The sequence below is a fragment of the Paramacrobiotus metropolitanus genome, unplaced genomic scaffold, assembly GCF_019649055.1.
Source record: "Paramacrobiotus metropolitanus isolate TYO unplaced genomic scaffold, Prichtersi_v1.0 Parri_scaffold0000008, whole genome shotgun sequence".
NCBI classification, from domain to species: domain Eukaryota; kingdom Metazoa; phylum Tardigrada; class Eutardigrada; order Parachela; family Macrobiotidae; genus Paramacrobiotus; species Paramacrobiotus metropolitanus.
Genome location: NW_026570228.1, coordinates 1,532,156 through 1,550,734, shown reverse-complemented (window position 1 = coordinate 1,550,734; position 18,579 = coordinate 1,532,156). Strand labels below are relative to the sequence as shown.

General features: G+C 41.5%; 1 protein-coding gene across 1 annotated transcript; it reads left to right on the top strand.

The window, feature by feature from the left end:
- The first annotated feature begins 1,595 nt into the window (after positions 1-1,595).
- On the top strand, positions 1,596-18,579 carry LOC129582745 (uncharacterized). Its single transcript, XM_055474353.1, has 5 exons — positions 1,596-1,710; positions 16,063-16,329; positions 16,536-16,822; positions 17,025-17,768; positions 17,958-18,579. The coding sequence occupies exons 2-5, from the start codon at positions 16,065-16,067 to the stop codon at positions 18,144-18,146; spliced, it is 1,485 nt and encodes a 494-aa protein (XP_055330328.1). The 5' UTR covers positions 1,596-1,710; positions 16,063-16,064; the 3' UTR covers positions 18,147-18,579.

The window sequence follows — 18,579 nt, the reverse complement described above, 5'->3', positions numbered from 1 at the left end:
GGTTACTAACTGGTAAAATACCGTTTTATTCGCTGAATTTGAAAAGGTCCAGGCGAAGAAACATCTGCTATTTTTTTTATATTTTTTTATTGGCGGCTGATCACAACAGAGCCTAAAATAGTGGAGTTTTAAAACTACACACTCCCCCAGGCGCCCCCAAGGGGGCTTGGTTAGGGGCACAGACATTTTTTTTACTGAAATGCTTTGTATGTTAAAAAAGCATTTGACTATTGATGGTTAAAAAAATTTTCGAGCGAAGCGTGAAGCTGACGAGCCATTTTGTTAGGAAAACGCTAGATAACTCATTTTTCAAGGCCATTCCTTTTGTTTTCACAGTTTTAATGCGAAAAAAAATCATTACCAAAGTATGGACAACTGCTCTAAGCTACTCACAATTACTCTAAATTCAAATTTAAGAATGCCAGCCATGTATTTTGAACAGAGGAAGTGAGCTTATTCTTGGCGTCATTAACGTGCGGTGACCTCGCTGTTGAACTTTTAGATGGAAATAATATCCTTTTCGCGCGAAGCGCGAAGCTGACGAACGATTTTCTCTTGAAATGTCAAGAAATTCCATTAAAAATGCAAATTATAAGTTAAATTTTAATCTTTCAGACCCCTCTAAACTTTTCTCGTTGGATTCCTCGTTTTTTAATCTTGCACATTTAGAAAGTTAAAAATGCACAAAGCACATTTAAAACTACTCGTACACAAACTGTGTAATAATACACACTATTTTAGGCTATGGATCACAACACGACGGTGTCAGTCAGTGGAGAATAATAAACGGCCGCGACAGGACTACGATAAAGGACAGACTGAAAGAAAACAGTGAAGTTTTCCTATCAGAAAGAAATTCGCGAACCACGTAATGTACTCGTACCAGAACGAGTTACGAGTATATATTATTAGACTAATCTACCCAGATTACCCAATCACTCAACAGGGAGCCGTCCCCGGCTACAAATTCAGAAAATATTTTCATCTGAAATCGTGAAAAACAACAAAACAAAAATTAGACGAATACATAGTACTCCATACTGCAGGAACTACGGCGCAGTAAACTACTGCGCCGTAGGATTTTTCGTAATACGGTAATTTTGCTCACGTATATTTTGATTTTGTGGCTACTGCAGTAGCCGTTGTCCTGCACAGTGTGCACACTGCAATCTTCGAGCACCGACGTAACTGGCGCACGTATGCGGTGGCCGATGCCATCGCCACTAAACTGTACAGTCTGTACTTACTTAATTTGAGCAATTTGTTGTTGGCTAATTTGCAAGCGCATTTATGAAGGAAATTAGTTTTTAATAATTAGCAAAAAACGATTTTTTTAAAAATTTATTATGGTTTGTTATTGTACCATCAGCCAACGCATCGGTGATCGACTTCTGCACGATTAACCTTTACTCAACGGATACCTACACCGGCGAGGCGCCGACACCGTTGAATGGCGTTGATCATGCCATACGTTAATCTTCGCCTCGGTGGGCGCCCTGATGCGTCTGACGCATAGTTCAAGCCGCAGCACGATCTCTTTCAAGCACATCATCGTAGACGATGCCCGGATGCTGACGGAGCCGGAAACACTGCGGCCAGTGGGGTCCTATATTGGGCGGGGTCAGGAACGGGAAAATGGTGCGAGTCGGAGAAGTGCATCAACTGCTGCCGAAAGTGGGTGCGGACGTCGCCCATGTTCGTTGACTGCAGGTGAAGATGTTTGAACTGGTTAGTAATTGTGCTTTGTGCAACATACCCGTATTTCGGTGCTTTGCACGGTAATTTGTTTTCCAGAATTCTCTACTGTTTCCTGTACTAGATCATTACATACTAAAATTTCGGTTTAGTGCAGAAGTTTGTTACGACATCATCCAAAAATCACCGCATCCAGTCATCCACATCCAGTGATTACCGCATCCAGTGATTGTTAAACTGAAAAGTTTTGTGTAGCAGAAGACAGCTATATTTTGACTTAATTCTTAATTGAAAATACTTAATTATATAGCACTTAGATACTTACTTATATTTATTTATCTACATCCGTAACCACGTATACACGATTGATAATGTAGCCAATGTTTGGGCGAACGGCTGAACCGATTTCGACGCGGCCAAGTGCGTTAAATTCGTCTCAACGGCGCGAATGTTCTTACGCTATTGCGCCATCGATACGCCCCAAAAGGGAAGGAGTAGCCCCAAAAAACAAATTGTTGCCATGGGCCCCCATAGACATACATGGTAAATGCATTGTCTGTTCGCGGACCGTTCGGAAAAACCGAGACAGACCGCGGCCTTCGGCATCGGCACGTTACAAAGTATTGAAAATTTAAGAAACATGTGCAAAAATTAATCGTAGTCAATCCCACCAGCGTGATCGGTATATCTCGTATTCTTTCATATACGATATTTCTTAGATATTTTAGGTTTCTTAGGTTTCTTAGGTTTTCTTCGGTTTCTTAGGTTTCTTTGGTTTCTTAGGTTTTCTTAGGTATTCTCAGGTTTCTTAGGTATTCTTAGGTATTTTTAGGGTTTTCAGGTCTTAAGTTTCTTAGGTTTATTAGATTTCTTGGGTTTCTTTGTTTTCTTAGGTTTCTTAGGCTTTCTTAGGGTTTCTCAAGTTTTCTTAGATTTTCTCTTTCTTAGTTTTCGTAGTTTTCTTAGCGGCTGGGACCAATGCAATCAACCGTTGCGAAGTGTGCATTGCGTAGCAAACTTGCGCCGCAAAAGTTTGTGTACGGATGTAGATCCCGTAAACTGGTTATATGAATACTAATCATCTGTGCCAGAACTTCGGCCCCTCTCCTTTGAGGCAAAGGATCTCGGCTTCTACTTCACCAATTTTGCTACTTTAAAGTGCATCAGAATTCTCTCAATGTGGCGGTGGATCATAGATTATTGATTTTTTGCTAAAATCATTTGGCTACGTCCAGTGGTCAGTCGTAAGCTTGTTACCATGGACACGATAAGAAATGCATACACATCTAACCCGACCTGACCCAGCGGAACACTAGCATTCTAGCAGTATCTTTGCTCGTATTTTAGTACAGTACAAAGTATCAGCGTAAACTATGTGTAAATAACTTCTGTACACTATTTAGCCAGTCCGTGTTGCGATAAACATAAGTATGTTCATTACGAGTATGTAAGAAAACGAAAAGCAAAGCATCTTTGTGTGTAATACTGATAGTACTTACGTAAAGTATGTAGGCAGGTCACTGAAAACTATAATATCGCTCATTCTGATTGTTTCTTTAGTTTTACCGGCATAATACATAAAACTGTAGAAATTAAAGCATTGCAGTTAATAATAGTCGTACAAGCCAATATTCATCCGTGCTCAGCTTGTAATTTTATACTTGAGTACCTAATGTATGTACTATGTACAGTATATAGTATCTATATATGTAAATATGTGCTTCCAAGTAAGTATACAGATTTACAAGTATCGGTCGCGCTAGCGCGCGACCAGTTGTGTTTGAGGTATGGAAGAATTAAAGAAATACAAAATATACTTCGTAAAGCATTAAAAAAGATTTTGAGAAATATTTCAAATATGAAACCCAGCGAGGCCAGCTACGAAAATATTTTGAACATTTGGAAATGCGGAATTTTTTCAAGCTTTCCGGTTAAATTCGACCATTTTCTGAAAACTGTGAAAGCCCCCGTAAGTTTTTCTTTTTTCATGGTTCTTTATCGCGTTTTTAATGTAACTTTATATTACCGATCTAACGAACTGAAGACTTGATTTTTTTGGTACCACAGAAAATATTTTTACGGTGATAAAATGGATTGAGTGGGGTCATATATCTGCACACGATGCCCATAAAATACCATTTTTTAGCGCAGAATTAATGGAAACTTGCGGGGAACAGTTAACGGTCGCCCAAGGTGTCTTTGCAGGCTGCATCTTTAGATACTAATTGTAAGATTTTTTCAGCCATCAGTCAAGCTCTTCAGTATTTATTAAAATAAAATTAATACATGTTTATTAGATTTCGAGGTTAGTGAATGCCCAAGCTACCACCAGTATCACCGAGCCGCCATGTGAGTAGAGATATCAACGGTTCGACCGGTTCGGTTCCGTATGTGGTTCGACTTGACATCGAAGTCACTTCCTTTCTAACGGTTCCAAGCACGAGTCACTTAAACCGGTTCGGTTACTGCCCCAAGTGACTTGTAGATATTTAAAGCGCTTCGTCCGCGTCGGCGCGGCTTTTAGATATTTAAAGGCTTCGTCCCCTTTCTAAAGCGTATCTCGTTGCGATACAGCACCGTATCTAGTTTCGCTACAGTACAAAAATGGGACACTATTTGGTGCGCATCACCAAGATGCAGCACAGGCTACGCATATCGAAACTGGGCTCGCTCTCCGTTTTCTGTGTCGAACTTTCAGCTTTGGTTCCGTATCGCTGTATTTGCGTATTTGCGTATTCTTGTGCTGTTTTTATGCCCTCATTCTAGTTAGTTCCTAGTCTGAATTGCTAGATGTTGTTCCCTGGATTGAAAGTTTTTGGCATCATTGTCCTTACTTTTTAGCTGGTGATGAGTCAGATCAGTCGCACCACCCGCGCAATTATTTATTTTGGCCAGCATGCTGCAGTATAGTAATAGCGTTAGAGCAGCTACATAAGTAGTACATACGGATCAAAATTTGAAAATTTAGATCTTCATTGTCCGAGCGCTCCTATTCAGTATTTTATATGGTAAAGAATACAAACCAATTTCGTATTCCAAAACACACTCGGTCTGAATAATTGTTTTTTGAAACCATTGTTTTTCGAAACCATTCCGCTTCTCTGTAGCCGCATGATGTTGTAGTACTTAATTGTTGTTATCTGGTAGAATTTTTATTGTTTTGAGCTGGTCACATTTCCTGTTTCAGTTTTTTGTGCATTCAGTTGGGTTTTAAAATGATTAGGAATTTCACAAAACGTAAATAACCCACGAAAAGAAATCGTCACACAATGGCAATACTAAAAAATGCTCGCTCATCAACAAAAAAATACCAGGGAAAGCCACCTCTGGAGGTGGCTTTGCGTACCGTATCATTTTTCTTTGTATTTCAGGGTATGCATAAAAAGCGCTCGTAAAATTTTTGGTTGATGTGAGACGCGGGTTTGGTACGGGTTCTGAGATGCGGTTCGCAGGATACCGTATCTGAGAGTTGTGGAAACGGGACGCATTCGGATACGCAGCACCCCGTCCCGAATCTTTGCACTGATAACCAGATATGCGAAGCGAGAACCGACATACCGTATCGCGTAACTCCTATTATGGGACGGTGGTGTCCTGTACCGTAGCTAGATTCGCTACAGATTGGGGACGAGGCCTAATATTTAGAAATTACATATAAATTAGACAATCAAGGGATTTGCCCCGGCACATAGCACCAAATTCGGGTACATACACGGGAACTTTCGCTGTCGCGCAATCTAGACACTTTTTTGTATGGCTAGGTATGTACCTAATATTCATAACGGCTCTCATACTCATACTCATAACCCTACTCCTAATTCCGAATCCATACTCATAACGGCCCTCATACTCATACTCATAACCCTACTCCTAATTTCGAATCCATACTCATAACGGCCCTCATAATCATAATCATACTTTGGTCCTACCGGTCATCATATTAATTTATTCATAATTATAGCTCATATCTTAACCATTACTCATGCTGGTGTGTCAAAAATGTAATATTCAATTACAACTATGTGTTCATGTAAGTCTACTCAACCGCCCGCTTTCGTCCACTCGTAAAAATTATTTCATCATAATTAGTAGCGAAAAAATATTTATTCGAAAATGGCTTCATTACAAAATGACTTCAGCAAACTTGAACTGGGTAACGAAAGCTAAGTAGTTTAATCTGCATATAAAACCTGAGCAAAAAAATCTACCATTGTCCACTTTCGTCCATTTTTTAAACTACTTGAAGTAGTGCTAATGATGAAAAAACCTGAAATGTTAATGGGCTTACTACGTAGCTTCCACCAAACAAAAAGTGAACGGGCTGTTAACTTTTTATTTCCACAAAACTAAATTTCGACAAAAGCATCGTGTACACTGTACAGCAATAGAGCACAGGAAGAGTAATAACGCAGTTTAATCGTTGCTAGCCAGGACAAAAGCAGATATTAAAAAAAATTTTTAAAAAATTCAAGAACGGTGCACAATTTGCGCAACAGCAATTACTACTTAGTGTCAATAATACGGTTTTACGATTAATAAACAATATAATGCTTTTGCTAATAACAATAAGCGCAGTACCGCACTGGTATGAGTAGCGGTAAAGGTTTGAGTTATGATTATGAACAAAAATATGATAACCGGTAGGATCAAAGTATGATTATGATTGTGAAAGCCGTTTTGAGTATGAATTCTGAATTAGGAATAGGGTTATGAGTATGAGGACCGTTATGAGAATTAGGGTTTGGGAGCGCGCGACAGCGGAAGTTGCCGTGGACAGTGGCTAAACGAGACCCCCATCGACCTCGGGACTTTTTTTAGAGCAAATCTGACCTCGGGATAATTTTCAGCGCATTTTTCTGATACTGAAACCATTTTTCAAATTTTTTTTTGAAAGAAAAAATTTCTGACTGCCGGGCCCCCATACGCCCCCAATAACCTTGGGCGGCTGCAATGACGCCACTAACAAAACTCTTATTTTTGCATTTTGAACACTTTTTCTAGGAGAATCGATGTCGCTGATTCTGAATATGTTGTTAGAAAAATTGTTTGAGCCAAAGGAAAGAAAAATTTTTATACAAACAAAATTTTGCAAAATTTTCCTGAAACTTTTAAAAAGAAAAATTCTTTCTTCAGATAACTCATACAATTTTTCTGACAGCATATTTGGAATCAGCGACATCGATTCACCTAGAAAAAGTGTTCAAAATGCAAAAATAAGAGTTTTGTTAGTGGCGTCATTGCAGCCGCCCAAAATTATTGGGGGGCGTATGGGGGCCCGGCAGTCAGAAATTTTTCTTTCAAAAAAAAATTTGAAAAATGGTTTCAATATCAGAAAAATGCGCTGAAAATTATCCCGAGGTCAGATTTGCTCTAAAAAAAGTCCCGAGGTCGATGGGGGTCTCGTTTAGTCACTGGCCGTGGATACATTCAAATTTGGTGCTAAGTACCGGGCCAAACCCCTTAAGACCGCGAGATATTGAGGTACTCAGACATTTCTAGACATTTTTAAAATTCGAAGCTCTGGAGGCTCAGAAAATTAGAGGTAACGGCCCCGCTGCGCGGGGCCGAGTCGAAATATTTAGAAATGTTTAGAAATTCTGGAAATGTAAAAGCTTTAGAGCCGACTTTGGAAAAATTAATAGTTATTTTGAGGTATTCGAACATGTTTTAAAAACATCTTAGAGGTTTCAAAAATTTTAAAAAGTTATAATTTTGATGGAATTGACAATTTAAATAACATACACAGATCTGTAGTTTAGGTTGCTAAGCTGCGAAACAGACTACAACAGTACGTACTACAACGGTATAGTACAGTACTACAACTGTAATACTGTACAGTATACAGTACTGTAATACAGCTTTTAATATTATTGTATTAATACGCTGGCGATTAAGTGATAGTAGTACTACATTTAATTGCTACAACTTACGTACTGAGTACTGTAAAGTACTCACGCATTGCCAAAATAAGTAATTTAATTAGTAGTACAGTACCTTTAAGTACTAACAACATTTTAAGTACTGTACTGCAACATTTCAAACTTTTTTAAGAACTGCTTTAAAACTGATAATTTTTTTAAAGATAAAGGTAGGAACGTTTGTGTGATGCTCAATTTTATAAAAATAATAACTTTTTGAAAAGGTCAATGGTGATTTAGGAGATAATTTCCAAAACTAACAACTTTTAAGTACTAAAAACCCTTAAGTACTACAACTTTCAAAAATTTTATTTAGACTTTCTCCAAAACTTGTGATTTTTTTAAAGATAATGGTAGGAACGTTTGTGTGATCCTGTATTTTATGAAATTAATAACTTCTTAAAAAAATCAATGTTCGTTTAGGAGATAATTTCCAAAAAATAAGGACGTAAGGATATATGAATCTATGTATTGCCCCTGGCCTTCGGCCCCTGTCCTTTGAGGCAAAGGATCTCGGCTTCTACTTCACCAATTTTGTTGCTTTAAAGTGCATCCAAATTCTCTAGGTGTAGCGGTGGATCCAAGATTGTTGACTTTTTGCCAAAATCATTTGTCTAGGTCCAGTGGTCAATCATAAGCTTGTTACCATGGACGCGATAAGAAATGCACACTGTTCTAACACAACTTGACCCAGAACAGTAGAAATATCTGAGCTGCTACTTAACAATAAGTACGAGTACAGTACAAAGTAAAAAATTCATGTAACTTAACACGTCAGTCATCATTGCAAGTTATGTACTGTATGTACAAGTAAACAGTCAGTCATAATATTACTAAACATACGTACGGGTTTATTAATATTATGACAGTCTGTAAGCGACCGCAAATCAACACATCCTTGGAATTACTTATTTTTTAATAGTCATCGGCCAATATTCATCCGTGCTGGGCTTGTTGTGTACTATACAGGCAAAAGGTTGACTTACTTACTCATACTTATTCAAAGGTTTACTTTTAAAATGTGGATTTATTTTCAAAAATGGTTGCTGACCTTTTGAACATTATCAGAAATGAGTACAGTCAAAGGCCTTGAGTATTATACATTTTATATGCAAATTTGCTAATATCAAAGCGAACCCTGAAACTCTAATTAATCGCGTGTCACCGGCAGAGAGGTTTACGGGTTAAAGGTTTACGATCAAAGGCGCCGACCAACCTAGCTTTCTGCCGGATTTCGGTGGAACCTTCCGCCGAAATCCGGCAGAAAGGTTTATGATACGTAAACCGTCCTGCCGGTGGCAACTTTGGAAGCTTAAGGGATTTGGCCCGGTACATATTAGCACTAAATTCGTGTACTTACATTGATGGGATGCCGCTGCCGGATCCGTAAACTTTTCGCAGAACGTTTGCGTAACTTGCGTTTGCACGATTATAACTTATTCATTCGTCTGCAGTTACAATTAGTAAACAAAAGAATACTCAATAAATTCGCACAATGCACTTTTTGTTAGCTAAACAGAGGAAATCCTAATAAAAACGACGGTTCACAGAGTTTACTGAAAGCCTAAAAAATACAACCATTTATTATTATTGAAAATTATAATTCGTTCTAATGTAACTACCAAATCAAAACATAAAAACACAGGATCCTCCAAAGAATGTCAGTACATTATATTAAACAAAAACAATCAGCAGATTAAGAATCGCACCAGAAATCAAACCGTTTCCGGCACTGATGCGCTTCGTGGCGTTTGCCTATCCAACACTTCATCGTGCATCTATATATGCGAACTTCAAGAGCGAACTTGTTCGAGAAAGCGCAGGGAAATGCGCGACAGTTTCTCCAGCTGCAGATCTTCTAAGCCGACCACGCACCATTTCTTTCCGCGATAATGCGACGTCGGGCGCGGATCACAGGTCTGCACTGCACACAGCACCTGCCAATAAACATCATGCGGTTTTTTTTGTCAGTCGTACAGTTAGTCGGTTGTCTACGTTTACCGGCAATATAATGTTGCATCGTATTTACCAACGGCCTGTGAGACAAATTCTTACCTTGCACACCAACGTGACATCCTTAGATGTAACTTCCCCCGGCGGGGCCTGTCCAGCCAAATGCTGCGTCAACCAGTGAAGTTTTCCGGAGCCGGCAGAGACAAGGCCGCCTCCAACGCATTCCACAGTGCGCAGCCGGAACCACCATCCAGTGTGATGCGCGCTGTCGGGATTTGCATTGACAAGCTGACCACTGCTGTTCCTGTACCACTGGTCAAGCACAATAATTCAACATTGCAGCCCATCATGAAGAGAGCGTCACACGGCACACTGCCGCAGGCATCCACAAAATCCTGCTGGGAACAGTAACTGCCGGTATTAATCCTCGCCAAGATCAACTGAGGGTACACACTCGCCCAATGCACCGCACAATCCTTCCAGTACACAAGATCGGGCGCACCGCGGAATCACACCGTGCGCAGTCGAATTCCGGGATGCTGCTGCGCCATGTACCGGATCATACCCAGCATTGCCAGAATAATCTCCGTGGCAAAACCTCCATGCCGGTCGGCCAGGAGAATCTTCTGTGTGTGGGCGCGCAGACATTTGTAGATGACCGCCGAGATTAGGAAGCGGGAATATGGGTTGACCTTCCGGCCGGTTATGCGAATCGTGCCCGTCAGTGTATATTTGGGCGAGACGATGATGTCGTTTCATGTCGGCGAGACGGCGCGTAGCACATTGTGTTGCATTACTGTGTCCAAATTGGAAAACACCTCCACCCATTATTCCGCCGGCAACTGGCTATAGTCAGCCGTTTCCGCTGGCTTATCCGGCAATGGCAAGCCACATAGCAGCTCAAATTCAAGATTAATATATATATATATATATATATATATATATATATATATATATATATATATATATATATATATATATATATATATATATATATATATATATATATATATATATATATATATATATATATATATATATATATATATGTATCTCATATATATCAAGGAACTAGATCTATAATACAACTACATAAAAATCTGAGGCAACGAGATCGGGAAAACTATAGCATATCGGAAAAAACTGTAAACGCTATCAGATTCAGCATGTTTAGAAACTGTGTCATATGATTTTAAATTTTCAAAAAAAATAATTTTAGCCGTAACACTAATGCCGGTACCGGTGAAACTGGCTCCGGTACAAGTTTAGAGGTCATCTTGAAACAATAGCCATTGCAGTTGCTTAGATCTATTAAAATAAAATTTAAAAGGGCATTAGTACTCTTATAATTATTAACTCGATTAAAACCAATATCAAAACCAATATAAATACTATCAAGGAACAAGATCTATAATATAACTACCTGACACATCGAGATCGAACCTAATAAAAAAAACCTAATAAAAAACCTGCAGAACCTACTGTAATAAAAAAAGCCTATTATAAAACCTACAGAACCTAATAAAAAAAAACTGTAAACGCCATTAGATTCAACATGTTCAGAAACTGTGTCACATGCATTTTATTTCTTAAAAAAATTATTTAAACCCGTCCCAACGATGCCGGTTCAGACGAAACTGGTTTCGGTAAAGCTTTCAAGGTGACCTTGAGATTACTACAGTGCCAGTTGCTTAGAACGTTTATTAAAGAATCAAATATATGTACTATAATAAATTTGTAGTTATTTGCAGGCATGCTAAATTTTAACCGCCTGATTGCTATTCAAATGTTCAAAGGTTCAAATGTTCAATGTTCAAATGCCTAAAAAAATCCGACTGCCGAACCATGTTTGAATTAGCCCAGGTTTCGAAGGAAACAAAACTCAGTGAACAAACCTGCTAGGGCAGTGAGTGTCCCAGCTACTACCACTTTTCAGTAAACAAAAGGAAATCGCATGGTGAGTGATGACCGAGCAATAAATCGCTAGGTGAGCAGAATTGCTAGGTGAGCGAGCGACCGAGCTACCACCGCTGTGCAGGGAATAAAATTGCTAGGTGAGTGGAGTGACCGAGCTACCACCACTGTCCAGTGAACAAAATCGCTAGGTAGATGAGTGACTGAGCTACCACCGCTGTCCAGTGAACAAAATCGCTTAGGTGAGTGAGTGACCGAGCTACCACCCGCTGTCCAGTGAACAAAATCGCTTAGGTGAGTGAGTGAGCGGGCTACCACCGCTGTCCAGTGAACAAAATCGCTTAGGTGAGTGAGTGACCGAGCTACCACCGCTGTGCAGGGAATAAAATTCCTAGATGAGTGAGTGACCGAGCTAGACTCTTTACCTAAAAAGTGTTTTACAATAACTGCTAAGGAATTAACTAATTAAGGAATAACTAGTTAGTGAATTTAGTCAATTTACCGAAATACTGTAAATGCTATGATTTGTTCAAAGCGGCCGTGGCTCACAAGAAACGCGAAGGCGAAGCCGCAGCGGTTTCTTGTATATATTAAGTACAAGATCTATACTACGCGCGGTGCCCCATAGTTTTGAGATCTCTATAACCATAAAACTTCTGGAAAAACGGACAACGCCATTAGATCCGGGATAGTTCAGAAGTGGCCGGCATGTATTTTTTTTATGAAAATATCGAGCCGGTATCAAGCCGGTATCAAGACCAGATTGATCCAACCCATCTTAAAGGTCACCTTGAAACTTAGAAATATTTGCCTAGATACAATACAAAATACCAATTGACATAATTATCACACTAATTAAACCGAAAAATAAATAAATTATTGTACTTATTCAAACACTCGCGTTATTCAAACATTCCAGCCGGTGTTGCCGAGCTCGAAACACGTTTAAAATCAACCGATATAAAAATGTAAAAATATCAAATATAAAATCAGTACGAAAAATCACTGGACGAGTGAGTGACCGAAACACTATCACCAACCACTGAGCGGAATCTCTAGATGAGTGGGTGACCGAGCTACCACCACTGACCAGTAAGAAAAATCACTAGACAAGTGAGTGACCGAAACACCATTACTGCCCACTGAGCGAAATTTCTAGGTGAGTGAGTCATCGAGCGGGCTTTGCTCTTGCTCACCTAACGGGCTCTGTGCACTGGACAGTAGTTGTAGCAGGGTCACATCCTCACCTAGCGATTTTTCTCCTTACCTAGCGATATTTCTTACTGGATAGGTTGAGCTCGGTCAGTCGCTCACCTAGTGATTGAGTGCGTCAAAAAATCGCTAGGTGAGTACGTGACCGAGCTACCACCACTGTCCAGTGCCCAGAACCCGTTAGGTGAAAGAGTAATGAGATACCACTACTGTCCAGTGCACGAACTCCGTTAAGTGATCTAGTGACCGAGCTACCACTACTGTCCAGTGCATAGATCCCGTTAGGTAGATGGGTGACCGAGCTACCAATACTGTCCAGTGCATAGATCCCGTTAGGTAGATGGGTGATCAAGCTACCAATACTGTCCAGTGCACAGAGCCCGTTAGGTGAACGCGTGACCGAGCTACCACTACTGTCCAGTGCACGAAAAACTCCGTTAAGTGATCTAATGAGCGAGCTAGAACTACTGTCCAGCGCATAAACTCCGTTAAGTGATCTAGTGACCGAGTTACCAGTACTGTCCTTTGCATAGATCCCGTTAGGTAGATGGGTGACCGAGCTACCAATACTGTCCAGTGCATAGATCCCGTTAGGTAGATGGGTGACCGAGCTACCAATACTGTCCAGTGCATAGATCCCGTTAGGTAGATGGGTGATCAAGCTACCAATACTGTCCAGTGCACGAAAAACTCCGTTAAGTGATCTAATGAGCGAGCTAGCACTACTGTCCAGCGCATAAACTCCGTTAAGTGATCTAGTGACCGAGTTACCAGTACTGTCCTTTGCATAGATCCCGTTAGGTATGGTGGGTGACCGAGCTACCAAAGCTATCCATACACAGAGCCCGTTAGGTGAACGCATGACCAAACTGCAATATTACTGAACAAAATAGAGCAGCGCCTGCTAAGTTCTAAATGGGTGACCTATCTAGCACCACTGTCCAGTCTTAGCGTCCTTTTAGTTTGTAATGTGATACTCTCGTGGGTGATTAGATTCGGATGGTTTTTCGCTAAGAAAATTTAACAAAAAATGATCTGTAAAGTCAAAGTAATTGCGTTCGACTGCACGAAACCAAAACATCCATTTTTTTATAAAATTTTTGTTATTGGGCTCTTCAGATTTATCCGTTCTAAGTTAACAATCCGTAAACCGGCCAAGGAGTTTAGAACCCAAGAAACGCGGAGGCGAAGCCGAGGCTGTTTCTTGTATATTATATATATACTAGTAGACCCCGCGCAAACTGCGCGCAATATATCGGCTACGTAATAGGAACGATTTAAAATCAGAAGGATATCATCATTATTTAACTTTTGGTGACGAAGATCACGGTTTTTTTGTGTCATCAGCACTATCATGCACTGTATTGTTTGTGCGAATAATGTTTTCGTGGCAACGTCACAAAGTTGAAGCAATTGTAAATCCCCAAGTCTAATACCGGAAACAGCACTATGAGTCTATGACTCACCATCAGAACTAAGGAGCAGACATTGCTCGTGTTTCTGGTTTCTGTCTACCCCCTCCGTAAAAATAATTTTTCGACCCCTGCCCTTTAATCCGAAAGTATCAGTACGAAGTATAGGAAGTGGTGGGAAAGCGGAATGCAGTCTCGGGCAAAAAATATTGCCACGATTAATGTCTCACTTGATGTTCCGCTCGCGCCGCAGCTTGGCATCGGGCGTCGCCTGCGGCTCCGCCTTCGGTTCTTATTCCTCATAAAGGAAAAAATCAGATTTTCAAAAATTTACGACGCAAAGGAAAGACTTATAATGTTCCGTGACATCTGGAGCCACCTCTTCTCAGATCTAATTTTTCCTGGTTCTGCAGAGTAACTGACTTGGAGTAAAATCCATCGAATGATAGACCCCGCGCAAATTGCGCGGTTTAGATCGGCTACATACCGTTCTGACTTCTGAGGATAATTCAGTCCAACAGCTACCACTATTATATGGTATTTTGTAGTATGAGCGATCTGCAATACGCAATACGGTACGGTATTTATTTAACTCCACCGAGCAGAATAGGGGTGGCGCCATGGCTGTTGACTTACAACGATTTTTTTAAAAATTTTTCTCCCTTGCTGCTTTGCCTTCTGCTGGTTGCCACACATTTTACAAAACAGAAATTTTAGAAAACCTTTTTTTACTGCTCTCGAGCCCGCTCACTGTGCCAAAAGTGCCTACTTCCATTGCTCACCAGCTGCTGCCCGTGGACGCGTTGCTGGTATGCTACTTACTTTAATTTAAAACTGGTCAGACTCCTGCGGAGGGCAGTTGTCTTAATGATCATGGTGGAAACTGTTCGATACGCTTCGACTCCAGATCTTCGTTGCTTTTTTCATCAGACTCTCCTTTCTTTCGGAGTCTGAGTTCCGATGAGAAAAAATAAAAACGCGAGGCTCCCCTATAATTTATAAACATTCAAGTTTCGTTCCAGTGAAACGCTCTGGAGGCGTTTCACTGGAACTGCTGCTTGGCAGCAAGGTGGTTTTTGGCTGTTTATTTGAGACAATGGTGAGGTGGTCGGTTCTGCAGTGGTGGATTCTTCACTTCTCCCGTAGACTCGGCATGTTAAGTTTTTTCAATGTTTTATGAAACTGGAACTGTTTTTCTCAGATCTGACTTTTGATGGCTCTACTACACGATAAGAGCTATCGAATGATACCAAGACATCGAAGTTTGGTCCTGTGTGTGGCTGGGACTGACTCCCCGCAGTTGAATTTTGAGCACTTCTTATTCTTTTAGTATAAAGGATGTACCGTATCTGTATATCTAACATAGCATCCTTATTTCTTAGGGTATTTTAGTTTTACCAAATTACTGGTCACCTTCCCCGATTTAGAAATCCACCCCGAAACAAAGACCCCCTGCTACTGCTTCGAACTTTTAGTCCTACCCGAAATGCAAGTCCAACCTTGAGCGTATTACCTTATGTACTGCGGTATGGTATCAAAATAACGATAAATGTAAGCGCGTACTAAGATAAAATAACAATAATACACTACTTACTTGTTGGCGCTAGCCGCCGGACGAAATGGGTGCGCGAATCTAGCTTCGACATCGTTCCCTACCACCTGTAACGGTGACCTTTCACTCTTCTATGGCCTATGCGCTCTGGACACGCACAGACACCGTACTTGTGCTCGTCGTGTTGAGTAGCCGCAGAACGAAATTAATACACGGCAGAAAATTATGCAAAAAATAGATCGTAGTGCGGTGGCTATCACCGAAAAGCGCTATCATGCAGCACTGCGTGCTGGGTAAAGTTGTGCAGTTGTCTCTGGATGTCTACATTTGATTACCTAGTCCTTCAAGACAAACGCACATCCCAGTCTACCCATTTATACCCACAATTATTCTCTTGATTTTTTAGCAATGGATTACGGTGTCAAGTGGAGGAGTGGCCGCCGCAAGTGGATGCGCGCCACGGCCAATTACCCGCTTATCGTGGAAGTGCGAGGAGAAGATGAAGTGCTTCAATGTGGCCAAGCGCTCGCAGCTATCGACGGAGGACTGGCTGTGGATTTTCGATGCATCTACCGCCCGACTGAGCCGGTTGCCCTGGCCATAGTACGCGTAGCCCGCACGCAAGAGTACTTCGTGCCGCGTACGCGAACTGACGGAGCTCCCTACGAACAAGGTAGATGGAAGAAAGAAACTAGAATAAATATTAGTATAATGTATGAATAACGATGAGGAACATAAACTGTACTGCACGGTTTTTTGCGAATGTGAAGCGTAAATGTGATTATGTGGGTGCATCGTAAATGTGGGTGCGTAAATGTGATTATGTGGATTGAAATGTAATTAATTGCATGTTACACTGACGTGTATATTTGGTGACAGGGTTGAGCGAGCCAGTGGAGGTGCTGATGCAGGACTGCAGCAGTCTGTTGGAGCCGTGGATGTGGCAGCCGGCTGAAGTCGTCGTGTACGATTGGGCGCACCGCCAGTTCGCCATAGTGACCGTTCGCACGCGGGATTCGAATGGGAATTGGACGGCGGTAAAAACAGTGGTCCGACAGGATCGAATCCGACGCCCATCTACGAGTACGGAGGCAGCTGCACTGTTCCCGCATGAATTCCTGAACATGGTTAGCGAGCAGTGTGGAGAGACAATCAACGAGTATTACGTAAGAGTATGCTGTGCAAAGAAAAATTTCATTCGGCACACTTATAGAATAATACCAGTGTATCAGTACGAAAAAAAAACAAAAACTATGAACGTGAACAAAAACTCATAACATCATGTGCAAGGTGTATAAAATAATAAAATTGTACGACAATATTCTGTGCTGTGATTGGTGGGTAAATCGAATTGATGATTAATTGCAGCGACCTACTGTATATCGACCGTTGGCGAGCGAGATCCAGCCTTTGCCACCCAGTGAAGTGGACGGCGATGTCGGACTGTTGCCATGCAACGTAGTTGCGGAAATCATGCAGAATCTGCCCACCGTTGATCAGTGCCGTCTGCGGGCGGTACGCGCCGGCTGGAACTACATCCTCACCTCAGCCGAGGTCACCCAACTACTGCACATTAATTTTCCCACCGATCGGGCACCTACGCCGGGAGGCATTTACATGGCTGTAGCCTGCGCACAGCGCTGTTGGAGCAATCGGACGGTGGCAATGGTTGGCCTGCCGCTGCCCGCACACCACGAAGCAGTGAAACTGCGCAACTTATCGCTGATTGATGCGCACATCCTGACCGCGGTCATGCAAGGACGATCCGAAAACTTCCCACAGCATCTGTTGTTGCAAGATATTCATGTCCAACATACGCCGCAACGTGTTCAGGAGGAGGACTACATTAACAGTCTGCGCGATGTATTCAACTCATTGGCGGCGATTTGTCATACGCTGACCGTGAAGAACTTTACGTGTGAGGTAGACTCTTGGTTGGATGGCTATGTGCCGATCACCATCCACATCGCTTTGGGACGGATGAGCCACGGCCGGCGTCTCCATATTGAGGACTGGTGGGACATGATTGAGCAGGGAATCCCAGTGCCCCTTCACCAGTGGCACGTGATTGACAATGTGATCAGTTGTGGGCTAAGTGACCGTTCTGAGAAGGTAAAGCTAGACAGGCTAATAATACTGGCCATAATTAATAGAAAAAGCGTAAACAAATACTGCCACGCCGTTTTTGGCAGCAGCGCGCGGCGCGCGATACGTTAATTACGGATATAGCGTTGATGGTTTTTAGCTGACGTACGTACAGTACTAACGTACAGCTGAATTGATACGCACAACGTTTTACAGATAATCCAGCACCGTCAGAGTGGCGATCCCCGCTCGTCAACTTCCTATCTGAAACCTTTCCCCGATCCCACAGTAGGACAGCCGCTTCGATATGAGCCGGCAAAGTGCACTCGCATGGTGCAGTTCCTCCTGTATTGCGCCAAATTGCGGATTAAACCAACCTTCGAAGTGACCTGGCCCGCTTCTTAGTGACTTCCTATAAAGTGCAGAATAATACTTGTGTTGTGTGCCGAGGAAAAAATTGCTTAAGTTATTTTTGGCATTTTTTATTTAATGGAGAATTTTTTATTAATTTATTGTCCTGCTGTAGGTTATCGGTCCGCCTTACGTTTACTTCTCCGCGCGTCGATTACGAGAATTTTATTTAATTTTACACGGTTTCCATGCATGTTATGTTGCCCGTTCCATTCATTTCTGCATCCATGAGGCTTTGCTTGATCTGAAAAAATGGAAGTTTCTTTTGCCAAACTGGGCGGATACCGATTGAACGTCGTAACTTGGAACACATGGCACCCTAGGGAAAGAAACTTCTCTTGCGTGTTAATTTATTTTGTGTTTTATTTGATTTTGTTATTATTATTATCCTGTCGGCACCCACAGTGCAGCGTGGATTAGCATCGGC